The 16,682-nt window shown below is 40.2% G+C and overlaps 1 protein-coding gene across 2 annotated transcripts in view; it reads left to right on the forward strand.

Moving 5' to 3' along the window:
• Positions 1-15,100, forward strand: part of LOC139794072 (visual pigment-like receptor peropsin) — a 30,099-nt gene extending 14,999 nt beyond the window's left edge. Inside the window, exons 3-6 of one of the 2 annotated variants that reach the window (XM_071739161.1) lie at positions 7,104-7,203; positions 9,278-9,382; positions 12,321-12,544; positions 13,186-15,100. In XM_071739161.1, the coding sequence (XP_071595262.1) occupies positions 7,104-7,203; positions 9,278-9,382; positions 12,321-12,544; positions 13,186-13,626 (870 nt within the window). In that variant the 3' untranslated portion in view covers positions 13,627-15,100. The remainder of the gene's footprint in view (positions 1-7,103; positions 7,204-9,277; positions 9,383-12,320; positions 12,545-13,185) is intronic. The other variant, XM_071739162.1, reaches the window with a different exon arrangement.
• Positions 15,101-16,682: the final 1,582 nt, after the last annotated feature.

Consider the following 16,682-nt stretch of genomic DNA (forward strand, 5'->3'; position numbering starts at 1 on the left):
ATTTGAGACAGAATTTTTTTTCTGGAAAAAATATGAATGTATTCTCATTCTTGTTTCCTTGCATAAAAGACCTGAATGTTGAAAAAAAAAAAATAATATTGCAGAGGTATTAATCTTCCCTATTTCTTTATTTCTGGTTCACCCTGTTATAATCTGAAGAGTGTGCACGCTGCAGTTAAAGAGGTAAAAGCAACTTGTGTAGACATCTGTGAGCTATATTTTAATGAGAAAATTAGTTCATCTGCAGGGAAGAATGGGAAAAAATGTTCCACTGCACAAGCAGAATCATTACTGACACAGAAGATCACTTCAGTGTAACTGCAGGGAAGTTCCAGTATTCATTTGCCATGAATTCTCCCTCATTTTCCTGAAAAATTTCATTTCTTCAGCCAATTGCAATAAATTAGGGAAGGTATGTATTTGGTAGCTGAAAAAATATGAATGCTCCAACTATCTGTTTCCTTGCTTAACAAGTCTGAAACAGCCTCTCCCATGCCACCCAGGCACTGCATCAAACCAGACACCTGGATGCCTGGGAAGGGCATAGGTTGCCTGGTTGTGCTCCCACAGAACCAGGAGTTTCCAGAGCCTGATCCATGCTCCAGCTTTTCCTCTCAAGAGCTTTGAAACATCCTTTTCCTATTTCCTTACGTGGAAAATGGTAGCCATCATCATTCCTCTGTGCTGTTGTGTGTGTCTAAGGGATGAAATGTCTTCTCTCAAAAACTGCTGTCAATCACCTTCACTTCTCAAGATCTTCTCACCACAGGAATGAGTAATTAATTTTCTTCTGGCTCCTCCCTGTGTGCCACTTCCTCTCACTGACTCTTAAGCAAAATTACTCTGATCATATCTGTAAGTATCTTAAATAGCCCTACCTCACATTAACTGATCTTCTGTTTCACAAATACACGATGCTGTAAGTCTGCACACCACTTATGTGTAGGAAGCAGTTCAGGTCCTGACCCTTGTCCTGTACTGGCTGAACAAATGACAGGATGACTGTTGCTTGCAATGGGCTGTATATGCCACAACATCCGGCATCTCCATACTACTATCCCTGAAGAAGGGATGACATTACACTTTGTGGCTTTCCAGATGTCTCCTTAAGACAAAAATTTTATCTTTTACACTTTCCTCCAGGCTCCCCACAGGCTCTCAGGACTTCTTGGAAGCATGTGTGACTCTCCTATTAGGAGCTGTGAGGTCCAGCTTCTCATACACAATTGGTGATGTAAAGACCCTTATAGCTTCTACCCCTTTCAGGAATGGGTAAGAAGATTTCTCTTGGGAAAAATCAGTTCTCTTTTGTTTCTCTGGTTACTTTGGTACAGGAGCCAGAGAAACCAAGAGTATAATCCTAAGAGGATGTCTCCTAGTAGCCATGCAGCTTTTTCAGGCTTTCAGGAACAGTCTGTACTTGGCTTGGCCACTTAATGTCTAAGCCAGTGCCATCACTATCCTGCCCTACTCTGTGCTTAAGAACTTCATGAGCAGAAGAGTAAGTTCACTGGTAGGCATTCAGCCAGCAGTCAGAGACAACTTTGTATTAAGCTGGTGGTGGCTACTTAAGCAGATTCCTTCTTGCTGGGAAACAGCACAGGCAAATTGTACTTTGGAGAACTTGGGAGGGCCACTTGTAATCTCTGGGTTGTCCTGGCAGAACCTATGAACAGTAGGACCTCTGCTTCCCTTGAGACATGTGTGAGCCTCCAGAAATATTTACCAAGATTTTCTGATGTTAATGGACCTGAGTTATTGGGGTAGGATGACCACTGGCCACAAAGCCAAGCCTTGCTTTCTGGGGAAATGTCAAGAGAAGACAGGTGACTCATGAGACTGTTTTCTTCTTTTATTTGTTTATATTAATAGTGCTGCTGTAAACAAGAAATCTCTGAATTAATATCACCAAAGTGGAGAGGAGTTTTCGTTCAGGCCCACTGAAAGGAGTTTTACACAGTATAGCATGGATGTTCCCAGAGGACAACACTAGAGAATCCCATCTACTGATTCTTAATTTTCCTGCTGAGTAATGCACAGAAACATAGTGGCAATACAGCATTTAACCTGAAGATGGGAACCTTTCCACTGTATCTGGATAATGTGTTGGTACCACATGCTTGGTTGCTACATGCTTGGTTGCTTCCTCCCCAGGAAGAGACATAAAACAGGCCAGGAGAGACATAAAACCTGTCATGGTCCCAATGCATCAACCCAGAGCTGGAAACCAGGAGATCCTCAGTATGTGGAGGTGGGGCACTTGAAGTTGGATTATAAAATGATGAGTCTGTAGAAGGAAATTCTGGGATAAATTTCTATTTGTTAAATGATGTGCACTTGCTTGGGCTCCTGCATTCCTAGTTGTGCTTGCTAATAGGGGCATGCACTGCTATGAGAATAAATTGTGACCTGAGAGGGCTACAACTTCAATAGCTACAAATTAACCCAAAGGAAGTATATGTTCAATCTCATTTGATTAACCCAGGATATAAAGCTAAACTAGCTACAAACACATAGATTTATTGTGGATTCCCTAACATCACTAAAGCCTGATCTGCATGTACTAATATCTGGTATTAAATGTACATTGAACTGCATAGTCTAGTTAATGTCATTACATACATGCACACAGAATCACAAAGCCTAAATCTTGCATTCATATTTTTCCTATCTTTAAAATATGTACTATCAGCAAAAAAGGCCTCATAAGTTGGTGAATGCAAAACAGAGTGTTGGATGCTGTCACTTAATGGTTTAAGCTATCTAACCCTGCAGCATGTCAGTACTTGTTATTTTTAGAAAATGAAGTGTAGTTTGTGTCAGAGAGCTCTGGTGGTTTGAGTTAATGTAATCACCTCTAAGAGCCACCCTTGAAGCCTGCTGAAACATTTTAAAAAGCAGAATGCAACCACAGCAGAGCAAAGCAGAAACCCTTTTGGAAACTGTGGTAAATGAGAAGTCCTTTTCACTTCATTTATTGTAGTAAATTCTAAATTAACAATGTGAGTGCTTTAGTAACACTATGCCTTGGGAGTTTTAAGTAGTCTCCCAGGAAGACTGATTTTAATTATGAACCTTGGCAGTCTTTCCATTTGACAGAAATGTTACTGTAGTCCAGTTGACACATTATTGATATATTGAAGAGATAGGAGAATTATGTTGCTATTAGACTCAAATGGAATATTTTTCCACTTACTATGAACTATAAGAATATATTAAATTCTAAAAAATACTCTGTTTAAGGTTTCTACATTGGTTTTATCCAAATGCATTTCTTAATGACTGATTTAGGTGCTTTTTTGTCTTTTGAGGTTGCAAGAAGTTTATTGCCATTATCTATTTATATTGTGATCTTGGAATAACCTGACCTGTATTCAAAAAAACATTCTGAGACAGCTTATTGTGATCACTTTAAATATGTGCAAGACAAAAATAATCTCTATTTAAATTTTTTTTTCTTTTCCTGTGCTTTATCTCATATTTAATAGAAGAGAAAGACAGGACTTTGTGGTTCTGAAGGGCAACAAATGGACCTAAGAAAATTGCAACACATTCAGCAGTTGGCCAGAGGAGGGAGCAATGCAGCCTTGCTGGCTGGTGAGGTCAATATTTCAACATAGGGTGAAATTTAATAGATATTTTGGCAATCTGCCTTGGTGCCATTAAACCTTGATTAGTCCAATAATAAGAACAACAGTTTATATTTCACTCTGTCTGCTTTAAATTAAGGCAGCTCTTATGAATTCATCAGACATGCATAAGTACTAAAGGTCACAAAATTGGGGAACACCCAAGCTCATAGCTAAAAATTTGATAGTGCACAGGGGATTCCTGACCCTCCCTGTGTTGATCCAAAGCTTAAGAAATGAATTTGCATGCAGTAGGAGCTTTATATATTGTGGTTTGTAAATAGTACACCAAGAAGTGTGAGATTTAAAATCAGCCACAAGCACAAAACAGAAATGCCTTTGCTTCAGTTGTGTCTGAGCTTCCAGGCAACAGAAAGATAATGAACAAGTTCCAGGAGTATCTGTGCAGCCAAGAGAGTAATACTGAGCTAGCACTGAGGAGATAAAAGTTTTTAAAACTGCCAATCTACTCCTGTTTCTTAATGTCTAAAAAGGAAAGTTAGTGGATCATAGGTACCATACAATCAACTTTGTTTATGTCAGAATTCACTGTTTCCTATTAGCATTGCTACTATTTGATCATAATTAATAACAGGAAGGACAAAATTGCATTACAGAAAAATGGAGGAAATATGACTGTGGAAGTTGAGAGCTGGCTGGGGAGTAGGATAAAAAAAAAAAAAAAAAAAAAAAAAAAAGGAAAACCAGGACTAGGCAAGGGAAAGCATCAATCTTCAAAGATAATTAACTGTACAATTCTAGTACTTCCTTGGCTGTCATTCTGTGTATCTGTAAAGATGCAGAAAAGTGAGAATATAGTATATTTTTGTTACCTATATGTATTAATAGTTCTGCCAATAGAAACTGGGACTATGCTAAAGCAGTTTTTCTGTTGCTAACTACTTTGGGTTCTAAGTGGTGACTTTGCTTGCTATCTAGTCAGTGTTATCTGTTCAGGAGCAGAAAAAGTGGCAAAGATCTTTCTTCCGCAGTAGGCTTACAACAGCTACAGTAAGATCCCATTTTTTCTTCTAAAGATATATGTCTAAGTGACAGCAATATAAAAGTGTTGCAGAACAAGTAGACTTGCTGGAAAATAGCACATACGTGTCCAGACTCAGTAGCTAACTTGTCACCTACAGGACTTTGGCAGGGACATTCTGGTTTGAGGCTCCTACTCCCAAGGCAGCCCTAACCCTGTTGGATGCTCTCTTATGTTTTAATGTTCCAGATGCCCCGGCCTCTGTATAGGCTGATCTGCAGCACGAGAGCCACCTCATTCACCTCCTTTATTCATTTCATAACAGCACATTTGTCATCTGCAGAGCTCCCTCTCCTCCATGGCATTTCCCCCTGTCCCTGGCCCACCCAGACTGGCTGGCAGGGGAGTAGGTAGCACAGCTACCCCCAGGAGAGTGCTGCCACTTGATCCATTTACCAGCCATATGGTCCTGGTCAAATGTCTGATGACAGCCCACACACTGTGAGAAGCAACAGCATTTTGATGTGCTTAAAGGATGTTATGAAATAGTGTGAAAATGATACATGGCACTGATTCATAGGCTCCATCCTATGAATTAGATTGTTCTGGGTAAAGCCGAAGGTTTCTTAGCAAGGCACCACTGCAAAGGAAACATTTTGGCTTGTTCTTTCTTAAGGTGACAGTTTCAGCTTAAATGGTCAAGAGCCAGGGTGTATTTTTAGACTTGCTTTCCTCCCCTGTAAGTGCTCTCAAGGGCTGTTTGACCTAATCACTTGATGTGATTGTCTCTCTTTGTTCTGACATCAGGGAATTGGGGGTGAAGGAATAATGGTCACATCTGCAGGTAATAAAACAGACACCAAAAAAATTCAAAGCAGTTTCAGCATAGAAGGGGAAACTGATAAACGTTAAGAAATGTATCCTACTGCTTTAGTATTCATAGCTCTTTAGGCTGAATTTCCATGTGTTTCTTTGCATCACTTTGAAAAATACTAATGACTAATTCAATTGCTTAATCATATGCAGCATGGTTTCTCAGCAGTCCTTGGTCATGTTGTTTTCTACATTTACAAGCCCAGTTAGAGCAAATGGAGAAGTGGCAGCTGTTGGCATCAATGAGGTAGATGAAATGCAGAGCACATTTGCATATCCAGGTATTACATCAATCTCCACAGCACACAGTGGGCTAAATTCAGCAGCTTTCAGCAAGTAGCTGAGACATCTAAGGATGTGTTTTCTGGTGCAAAAATAGTTGCATTTATACACCAAGCACAACCTGAGTGTAGGTGGTAAACATTTGGATGTAGATTGTTGTGGTAGCAAGTCTTGCATGGATATAAATTGAGGTGTGTTTGTAAAAAGCTAGCATTAGGAAAAGTCAATATAGCGTGTCTGTAGCAAGAAAAAAATGCCAGTGAAAGACATGATGGAGCAGCCCTTTCTTAACCTTTAACCCAATTTTGTTTATGCAATCTGCCATAGTCTCAGTGTTAAGCCTGCATTAAAGCCCCAGATTGGGTACTGGGATAAACTGAATTCTACAGGAGCTGCACCCGTTCACACAAAGACAGAGCTTGTTCTCTGTAGAATAATGATGTGCCTTTCCACTGATAATTTTACTCCTGGAATGCCAAGTTACAGCTCAGAGACACTTCCTAAATATTTGGGCTTCACTCAGTGTAAAAGTGGCACCTCCAGGAGCTTCTCTGCTCTGGGTTGTGTGGTGTTCCATTGCAAGGCTTTCCAAAGGACTGCCCTCAGCATTTTGCCTGCCTTGTTTCCCACTCATATAGTGCTACATCCACCTCCACTACATCTCCAGCTTCTTCCTTCCTGTCCCCTAAGTAAGTGAAGCTCTCAGGGTTGTTCCCATCCCACGCATACATGGCTGAGATGCTGCCATCAGTGGGGGCCCACGGAGCTGTGTGGCTCTGCCCCCCTTAGCCAGGGATGGTGAGGATCAGGGCTTAATAAATAGCAGGCAGGCAGTAGCACCAGCACTGAGACTGAATCTATTGGATCAATTTAGATTCCTAAGGTTTTATTTATTATTTTTTTAAAGCTTTTCTTACTCAGCCAAGCCTGTTCTCCCCTCTGTGACCTAAATTTAAATGGTTTAGTTTGCACGTTTGTTCTGCCTAAGCAGGGCAGCTGCATCCAGTGTGATTTTGCCTATTCAGGGCTTTTCCTCTTTTCAGTTTAATCCTTTTCTCCTTCATTTGGCAAGTCATTTCGGGAAAGCATAGATGTAAGGGTGTGTTTGCTTGTTTTTTTATATATATATGACAGACCACTTACATAATTTTGGACATTTACTTGCTCAGTGATCCTATAGAAGATAACTGCACCTGACATTTTATATTTCCCCCATGGATGAGTTTCTAGAAAAACTTTCAAGAGCATTAAGATGCAAAAAACGAGCAGTTGCTGTGGTTCTTTTCCTCTTCAGGTCTCTGCAGTAAGAGAGCATCCTGCACTGCTTTGTTTTTCAGATTGATGGCTTCCTGACACTTCTCTTTGGCCTGGCCAGCATTAATACCCTTACAGTAATCAGTGTGACTCGGTACATCAAAGGCTGCCATCCTGAGAGAGGTAAGGAATAAAGGCAGGTCCAGCTCTGCCTTCATTGAATCTGGTGCAAATCTGCCTTTCTTTCAGTCACAGGATGTATCAAATATGAATCAAATGTATTGGAAACCAGAACATAACATTTACATTATGTTCTTTTACATTACAAACAAGTTTGTATAGAATCCGTCAGGGACAACCCCAATAAGAGCCAAAGTATTACCAGTGCACTTCAGCCACCATGTTTAGCCCCATTCATTCTCGTGCCAAAGATACCTCAGGTCCTGCTGACCCTCTGTGTTCCTCAAAATGCAACTTAAATTTCTCCTAAGTGATGCATCCATCATTGTCTGGATCTCACTGTCAGTAACAGATTTCATTTTCTATGAGATTATGTTTGAGATGTTTCCAATCATTGATAAGATCCTTGGTTCAGAGGGCTGCCCTGCACAGAAATGTTTTCAAGTTCCATGGGGGGTTTCCAAGGTATGCACACAGCAGGCATCAGGGGCTGCTTTAGGGGCACCTGGGAACATTCAGTTTGCACACATTGCCTCCAGCTTTTGTAGCAGTGCACAGCCTGACATCTCCTCATGCTGCCCTGGCCTCCTCTCAGTGGACAGTGTCACACCACAGGAGATGAAAACTATTCCCAGGGTCCTCAGAACTGACCATGACCCAACTCTGCCTGGATTGTCCCTGCTTCCCATGTCTAAAAAAGCATCATCACCATAGCCTTGCACCCACATTCCTTCCTCTATTGCCCTATTGATCTGTAACTTAAATGTCTCAAACAACCACTGCTCATTACTCTCTCCAATGCTAGAAACCTTGTACTAAAGCTTTCTGTTTGTTTTTATTGTTTGGTTTGGTTTTGGTTTCTTTTCTAATTTCATTTATTAACTTTTGGTATTAACCTCATGCTTCTGTAAAGGCATGTGAGCATTTCACTGTACAAATCTGGCCTGAAGCCTTTTACATGTTTCCTGTCCTGTGAAGTCCTCATCAGCAAGACTATACAAACACCAACTCATCCACTCCTTTGCCTTTGTGCCTCTTTACATCCCCACAGTCAACCCACACTCTCTTTTTCACAGGATGAGAAGAAACTTTTCTTTACCATTCATTCTGGACCTGCTGAAAACTTTGACTTCTAGAAATTTTCCCTAGTCTTCCTTTCACCTATGCATAGATAATATATTATCAATTTTTATGCCTTTTTTATGCCTTGCAGTGCCTTTCAGGTGGGAATCTAATAATGCTCACTGGCAAAGCATATATAAACACAGTGAATGCATCATATGTGTTTTTTCTCTCTACCAGCATGAGTAGTATTAGCTGTGAAAATAACTTCTGCAGGGACTTTTTTTCCCCCACAGGAAGTTCTTTTGCAATTTGTTGTAATGATAGACTTGCTGAAGTTAATATTTATGAAAAACTGCTCTCAGAGCTTCTAGAAATAATATATAACACTCATATTTCTCTTTTGCCAAACTGTAGCACAAGCTCATCTGAGGATGTATGTAAGTTATGTTTGCCTCTTGAGGAAACCTGAACAAGAACCCAGTGTAAGTTTACAGAAATGTTGATTAACAGAGACTGGTGGATGCACAACTATTCCCCAAGTAAACAAGGAAAGAACCACGATGACAAATTAATTGATTTGTACTGAACAGCTAATCTAGTTTGAGCATCTAATGTATTTTTCTCCTTTTTAACAGGGAAAACCTAAAAGCAAATAAGAAAATCCTCTGAATTTAGACTTATCCTGTTTTTTTCTATGTATAATTTAACAAACAACTGTTTCCTGCTTTTTACAAAATTGCAAAACATGATTTTATCTTAGAACTTGATAATTCTGCAGTGGTCAACAAACACATCATCTCCTGCTTAAAAGTCATTCTTTCCACAGTTCACAAATGGTCTTGACAGATCCTTTCAAACTTAAGTTTTCCTTATGAATAATCTTTTTTTTGTCTTCATATTTTTTTAAATAACTGTATTTTTCTTCGTAGCTGTTGCTATAGGAGTGCATGTAGATTTCAGAGATATATTAGTCTTTCTAGACATTATTTTCTGACTAAATCATGCATTGCAGGTCACTGCATCAGCAACAGCAGTATGACAGTGGCTCTGGTTCTCATTTGGGTAGCAGCTTTCTTCTGGTCAGCAGCTCCATTACTTGGCTGGGGAAGTTATACAGGTAACAGGTATCTTTCAGTTGTACTTATTTGTCACCTCTCCACTTAACTGGACAAAGATATTTACCTTTCTTGCTCTTTGTGATAAAACAGGCCAATTATCAGTGGATCTGAGAAAATCATTCATGATGCATGACATGCATGCAGAGTGTTGCCTGCTTTGGTATAAGCTCTAAGGAGATTTTTTTGGAAGATATCCCAGGAAAGAATTGGACCAAGTGCATATTACTTGTGAAAAAGAAAGAGAGACCAGAAATATTTGGCATAGTTAAGCAGTGAGAGAAAGGAAACTATCAAAAGAAATCCTTCAATAACTGTCAAGATTAGGAAACTAGAAAAGAATGCAAGTTCCAGCAAGTTAAAATTGAAACTGTAATAAGACCAGCCAGAAAGATCTGGTGACAAAGTTTGTTGAAAATACAAAAACTAACATAGCAGCAGCATCAGATGTCAGAAAGTTTGTCAGTCCAAGAAGTGATTAGGGTGCAGGATCTGGCCATACCAAAAAGGAAGGAGGGAAAAAAGAAAAAAAACTGAATAGGGAACACTGTGGTAATTCAGTGACCAACAGATATTCTCACACCACAAAATTTCCTCATAGAGAAAGGTTGGAAAATTGTCAAAAATTAAGCCTCTAAAAATTCAACAAAACAAACTTCTAGGAACAAACAGTAATGAAACAGGAGTGCTAGGAACTGAAATCATGTCACTGACTTTGTCCAGCAGTTACCTGCCTGGGTTCTGTAGGCATTTAGCACCCTTTGAGGAGTGATTAAGCCTGCAAAGACATTAAAACAACTCTGTGAATATATCCTCTTACTTAATAAATACATAAACTTTGAGGTATCTCTGGACCTTTGAGGTATGGGTGTGAGAGGAGCATCAATTTCTAGGATTTGTTGGATTTTCTGTCCTTTCCAAACCAAAATGTTACCAGTCTCAATGGACCTACTGTTAGTGACAGAAACAAACTATTCATTAGACTGCTCTAATTTTATGTCATGTTTTTGCACTCTGGATGTGTCATATACTTGAGGGATTTGTACTGGTCATTTCCTGTGTATCTTGATACGTGTTTTATTTTTACATTAATCTTTTTAGCTTTTCATTTGTTGAAGTATTTCTTATGTCCTTTTTTGGCCTTAAACTGAAATCAGGGGCTTCTTGGGCATCACTTGGTCAGGGAAACCAAGTGCCCACCTAAATCCTGTTTGTAGCTTGGACTCAATTACCTGACAGTTGTCTTCAAGACCACTTCTGGGAGCTCTTATTTCTGCTGAGAATTGCAACAATTCAAGTTTTTTGGGCTGACTCTGAACACATTTCCATTGAGGGCATCTGTGGAGCTGTGGGAGCCCAGAAATGGCAAGTCCAGCCTCAGAGAGTGAAGCAGAGGGCAGGTAAAAGCAGAGCACAGCACCTCAGATCCCTCAGTTCTGCACAGCAGCTGCAGGGGTCCCCAGGACCCCACTGATTTTTAAAATTCCCTTTGCCAATGTCCCTGCAGGGGGAGGGAAACACAGCTCTGAATTCCAACTCATAGAAATTCTGCAGGATTTTCTTTTCATGTCACCAGGAGGCTGCTTCCAGTTTTCGGATGAAAGCTTTCATAAACCAGAAACCTGGAATTAAGCCACATTTTATGACTATCTTTTTGAATCTTCAGGTATACTGATGAAAAGGGCAAAGGAGACAAAAATCCATTTCTAATACTGAATATATCCAGAGAGCATCACTTTAAGCTTTTAGTGATAAAAATACTGAGGCTCTTTTTGATGAGAATCATAAAAGAGATTTTAATCTTTTCCACCCATAATTCATCCTGTCTAAGCCTCCTATCACCTGTGAGTAAATTAAGGGATTATTTTTTTTTCCTCAGAAGTACTACTGGATGTCAGGGAGAGATCTGTTGCTAAGTCAGTCAAACTTCACCTGTATTATATCTCCAGGACTGGTTAATACTTGATTTACATAATATTGGTTCATGCTTCGTCTATTTGTAATTCATTTTGCTGCCAAAACTCTCAGAAAAATAATATTTTTCCACTTAAAAGAAACCCCAACAACTCACAATCTGTAGCAAAGCACTAATGCTTTGAACTCAAGATTTCTATCAGGACACATTCACAAGCACAGAGGGTCCCAAGAAGTCAACTGTAACTCACAAAAGTACTGAAGCAGAGACTGCACCTTACCCCCACTGCCTTTCCCTTAAGAACCTGATCAGCCAGTGTCCTCTTGTAAATCCCACAAGATTATGCAATCTGCCTGACCCCATTTTTAGGAGCCTGCAGCTCCTTTGTAGCTGCAGAACTGCATGCTTCCCATTCAGCAAAAGGTCTCATGTCTTTCGAAGTATTTATGTTGCATCTTCCCAGAATCTTTATTGTTAGCTGTATCACTTTACTTTCATCACCCTTTCTACAGTAGAAATTTCATTTCCTTTTTGTGTGTATTAAAAACCTCAATATTTTTATTTCCTACTTTGCTATACAAGCAGTGACTTTTTACATTTGGCATATTGTCTCTTTAAAACTTCCTGCTATGCTGGTACAGAGCTCATCTTCAGACATTACTATGTAGAAGATCAACAAGTAAGAGTAGGTAACACTCAAGATCATCAAACCAACTAAATTATGAAAGGCTTTTTTTCTAATAAAGCATTACAGATTTCTACTCTCAACAACAGTTTGTGCCTTATGGACTTGCACTGGAAATCTAAACTGGACAGAATGAAAATTTGCATTAAAGCTTGTTACAGTCTAGCTGGTCTTGAAAAATGTTTATGTAGTAATTATGTCAAGACTCATTAAATCAGAAATATTAATCCATTCTTTAGTGCTTAAAAGAACAGAAATTCAGCATTTGAACTGATAAGTTAATTGCTTAAAAGCAGAAAAGTGTTCTAAAAATGCTGACCAATGTATTTTTGCTTTCCAGATCGCATGTATGGCACATGTGAGATAGACTGGGCAAAAGCCAACTTCTCAACAATCTACAAGTCCTACATTGTCTCCATTTTTATCTGCTGTTTTTTCCTACCTGTCACTGTCATGGTCTTCTCATATGTGTCAATTATCAATACTGTCAAGCTAAGCCATACATTAGCAGGACTAGGTGATCCCACAGACAGGCAGAGGAGAATGGAGCGGGATGTCACCAGGGTGAGTTTGGGTTTCCTCTTGGGTGGGATTTATCTCAATGACTTTCATCTTTCAAAAAATTGGTTTCACCTAGAACAGAGAAGAAAACCAGTCAGTTGCATTTCATTTCTCTATTATCTCTAGTTACAGAGTCTGAACTCAGTAAAGAATACGAGGTTTGTTTGAAACTCCTACCTCCCATCAGCTGGTTAATGTTCATGCTATGTAAAAAACAATCTGAATAACTGGATTATACAAAACCAAAAATTTGGTTTGGTATATCCTCTTCCAGAAGTTATGTTACTTCTGAGCACATGCAGAAGTTATGGTGGAGCTTTCAATTTACTTTGACTTGTCTAGCCAAAACCTTCTGAATTCATATAAATGTACAGGAGACTGTAGCTATTTTCATTCCATTAGGTGAGGCATTGCTCAAGCACTCAACCATCACAAAATCTGATATATTCTAGACCAAGCCAGGCTTCTAGATCTACCCTGCTCCATCAAATCAAACCTTTTGCTTGCCTGTATTCTGTGAGCCATACCCTCAGGACAATGTGCATGCTTCCCTTCCAGCCAAGCATTGAGCTACTATTCCCAATGCATTGCTTCCCTGAGCTAGTCTTCCAGAATCAATTTAACACTGTTCTTCTATCTTATAGGTTTCTATTGTCATTTGCACAGCCTTTATTATTGCATGGTCACCATATGCTGTCATCTCCATATGGTCTGCCTATGGCCACCCTGTGCCCAATCTCACCAGCATCCTTGCCAGTCTGTTTGCTAAGTCTGCCAGTTTCTACAACCCCATTATCTACTTTGGAATGAGCTCCAAATTTCGGAGGGACATTTTCATCCTGTTCCATTGTGCCAAGGAAGTCAAGGACCCTGTGAAGCTGAAGCGTTTCAAAAACCTCAAGCAAAAACAGCAAGAGCCCTATCAGAAAGAAGAGAAGTATGCAGGAGTAGTACACCCTGCACCAAGCCCTGATTCTGGGGTGGGAACTCCAACCAACACCCCACCTCCACCAAATAGGGAAGTGTATTTTGGTATTCTTGATACACCATCTAACAACCCTGATATTGAATGTGATAGACTGTAAGATTTGGAGCCACTTAACACATGTGCTCACCTTGTGTTCAGGAAGACCCTCTTCAGATCAGTGCTTCAGTGATTTCCTAATTCCCAGTCCATCTGTTTCTTGCTATAGCACTGATGGCTGCACAACTCAAGCAAGTCAGGTGGTCAAGCGATACTTTCCTTCTGTGTAGGTACAAAATGCTATGAAGCACATTACAATGTGGGCAGCACACCCGGTGCCAGAAACATTCAATTTTCACATGTACACAGGAAGCAGACAACTGACTTGTGAAGAGCAGGCTTTAGCTAGCAAAAAACTAATAGGTTTGCAAATTTTATTAATTAGGAAGTTTTATTTCCAAATGCTTTTTCCTTTTCAACAGTCCCAGCCACAGAGGATCATTTTAGCTCTGTGGTGCTGCCCAGCCCTGGCTATAGAAATCATTCCCTGCTGAGATTGCTGAGGAGCCACTGCAGCTCCATGGCTGTAAAGTGGTGGGCAAAGCCCTGTGCTCCCTGGGGGGCACAGAAGCATCAGAAGCATGTCTGGTGTGAGGCTCTTGGGCCCCAGGCATGCAGGGCTGTGTGTCTGATCACCTGTGCCTGGCTCTGTCTGTGGCTATGAAAGTGCTGGGATTTGTAGATCGTGGCATTTTCTGGTCACTGTAGTCTGAGCAGAAGCATCATACTTTCTCTCATTGGTCTGCAGAATTATTCCTACCTTCCTGATGAGGGGGTCCTGGCTGGAGCATTCAGATTCAGGCCTTTAATTTTACTGATCTGTCTACAAACTGGTTGTTTTTCTACCTGGTTGTTAAGGTGGGGCAAGAGATTCTATACAAGCAATGGGAACAAAAAAACAAAAAAAAACCAGATTTTAAGAGTACTGATGAAATGTGGTATCAACACTATTTATAAAATATAATCTAACACTTCACTGCTGCTCTTAAAGAAAGTTTTTTATTAATAGAATTACTTTTAGGTAAACATAACTAGGTAGCAATTAAGGCTGGTAATCTAAATAGCTAAGCTGTAGGATTAAATCAGTAGTAAGATGATCAGATGATATAACATCAAATTATTCCACAAAGCTGATTTTACAGAATCAAAGTGAGGAGGTATATCTTTATAATTCCCCATCTTGGAAATTAACTGCATACTCAGAGAATTTTATAAAAATATCTTTGTATTAGCCATGGAAACTGTGGGTTCATTTAGTGCTGTTTGCAAGTTAAACAAGGGGAAACAAAAATAAAAAGGAAGAAGTGGAAAACCCAACATTGGTTTCTAACCTCAGTGCTATTTATGACTTTTTGGAATCTCACTGTCTGGGTGTGCTAAAATGTAGTTGTTTTGCAAAAGTATGCTTTTCAAGATGTGTTTCTTGGGAAAGTTACAAAGAGAGCCTGCCTTCATTTCCTCTATTACTCTATTTGTTTTGAGAAAATCACCTGTGTTTTGAAGTTAAAAACAAATAAACATCACAAGCAACAGTGGGGAACTGTGTTTTCTTTCATGGCCATAGATCCGAACTACGAAAGTATTCATTTTCGTGGAGAATGTTGAGATATGGGTACTATTTCATTACCATAAATAATTAAAAGCAAGTAAGTAAACACCTTTCTTCCAGATAAAATCGCAATGCCATAGCTGCAGAAATAGATGAAATCATTCAGGGCAAAATCCTGTCACAGCTGGATGAAACCAGGCGGGGCTCACCAAAGCTGGCGTGCAGTTTTGAAAGCTTGTAGGTGCAGCACAAAATTAACCCTGTTAACCCTGCTGGAACAAACCTTCTCACTGCTGAGAGTGCTTGGGTTTTGCTCCAAAGGAAGAGGAGTGCCACGCATCCCCTTGGGATGCAGTTCTCAGAGGTACCTATAGCTGCAAGTGTGCTGGACACTTGCTGGACACTTGGACGCCCTTGCAGCCTTCATGGCCACAGGTACCTGGATAGCTTTTCAACTTTATTTTCACTAATCTACCAATAATTAGGGAAAAGTCTGCCCTGCTGCATTGTAGTAGTGCTGTTGATCTGCAGGATTCAGACTGACAAAGAAAGATGTGAAAAGGGCAAAGGGGAAGGTGGAACAACAAGTCTACTTCCAAGACTGTAATCAAACTCCAAATGAAATCCCTACCCAGTTCCTGAGGCATGAGGTTAGACAGGGGGAAGAGAAGAGATTAGTGAAAATGAGCCAGAATAGGAACAGAGCAGAGAAAGAGATGAGAGGGACAACCAAATACATGAGGGAGCAAGGGGCCAGAGGATGCATATCTGCTGAAAGGCAAATAGAAATGAACAACACTGAAAAAACCTTGACTGGGCCACAGCAGACATCCCTCCTGCCAGGTCTATGGCTACAGTGGATATACAGTAATACCATACTGTAGAGCAGAATATCTGGATTTGCAGGTTACACAGGAGAAAAGAGGACGGATGCCTTTGCAGGCACCAACGTGCTCCAGGTTCAGTAACAGCAGGAGCACATTTATCCCTGAAGTTACTCCAGTTATAAAGCTTTTAGCCTTATAAAGCTTTTAGGCCTACAGCACCAGCACCCAACAGCTGCACCAGCATGAGCAGGTGGCTGAAGGCAGAAAAAAAACAGTTCAGAACCTGTTAATGTTCAAGTTCAGGTGAGAGCACACATTTCAAGTGTATGAATCAATGCCAACCAATTTGTAAAACATTTTGCCTGTGGCCTGGATTTCCTCCCATTGTCTCTGGTCCCACATCATCTGGAGAAGGCTGACTCCAGCTCCTGCTTCCACAGCTGTGCTACTCTGCTAGCTAAGCCCATGCTGTACATCAGGGAGGAGCAAAGAACTTGAGGAATTGAGACAATCAGCAAGGATAGACACAGCCTAGATGTGCTGGAAGGGAAAGATGGGTTTTTCTGCTTTTTACTTAGTGAGAATGAAGTACAACACAAACAGCATAGGGAGTCCTGGAGTCCAATTATTCCACCCCACAACCTTGCTGCTCCCCACAACCTTGGATTTTATTTTACAGTGAATGAGTTTGAGCATCAGAGATGAGAGAAGGCTGGAAATCAGGACATCAGACAGGGTTGC

This window comes from Heliangelus exortis, chromosome 3 (genome assembly GCF_036169615.1).
Source record: "Heliangelus exortis chromosome 3, bHelExo1.hap1, whole genome shotgun sequence".
NCBI lineage: Eukaryota > Metazoa > Chordata > Aves > Apodiformes > Trochilidae > Heliangelus > Heliangelus exortis.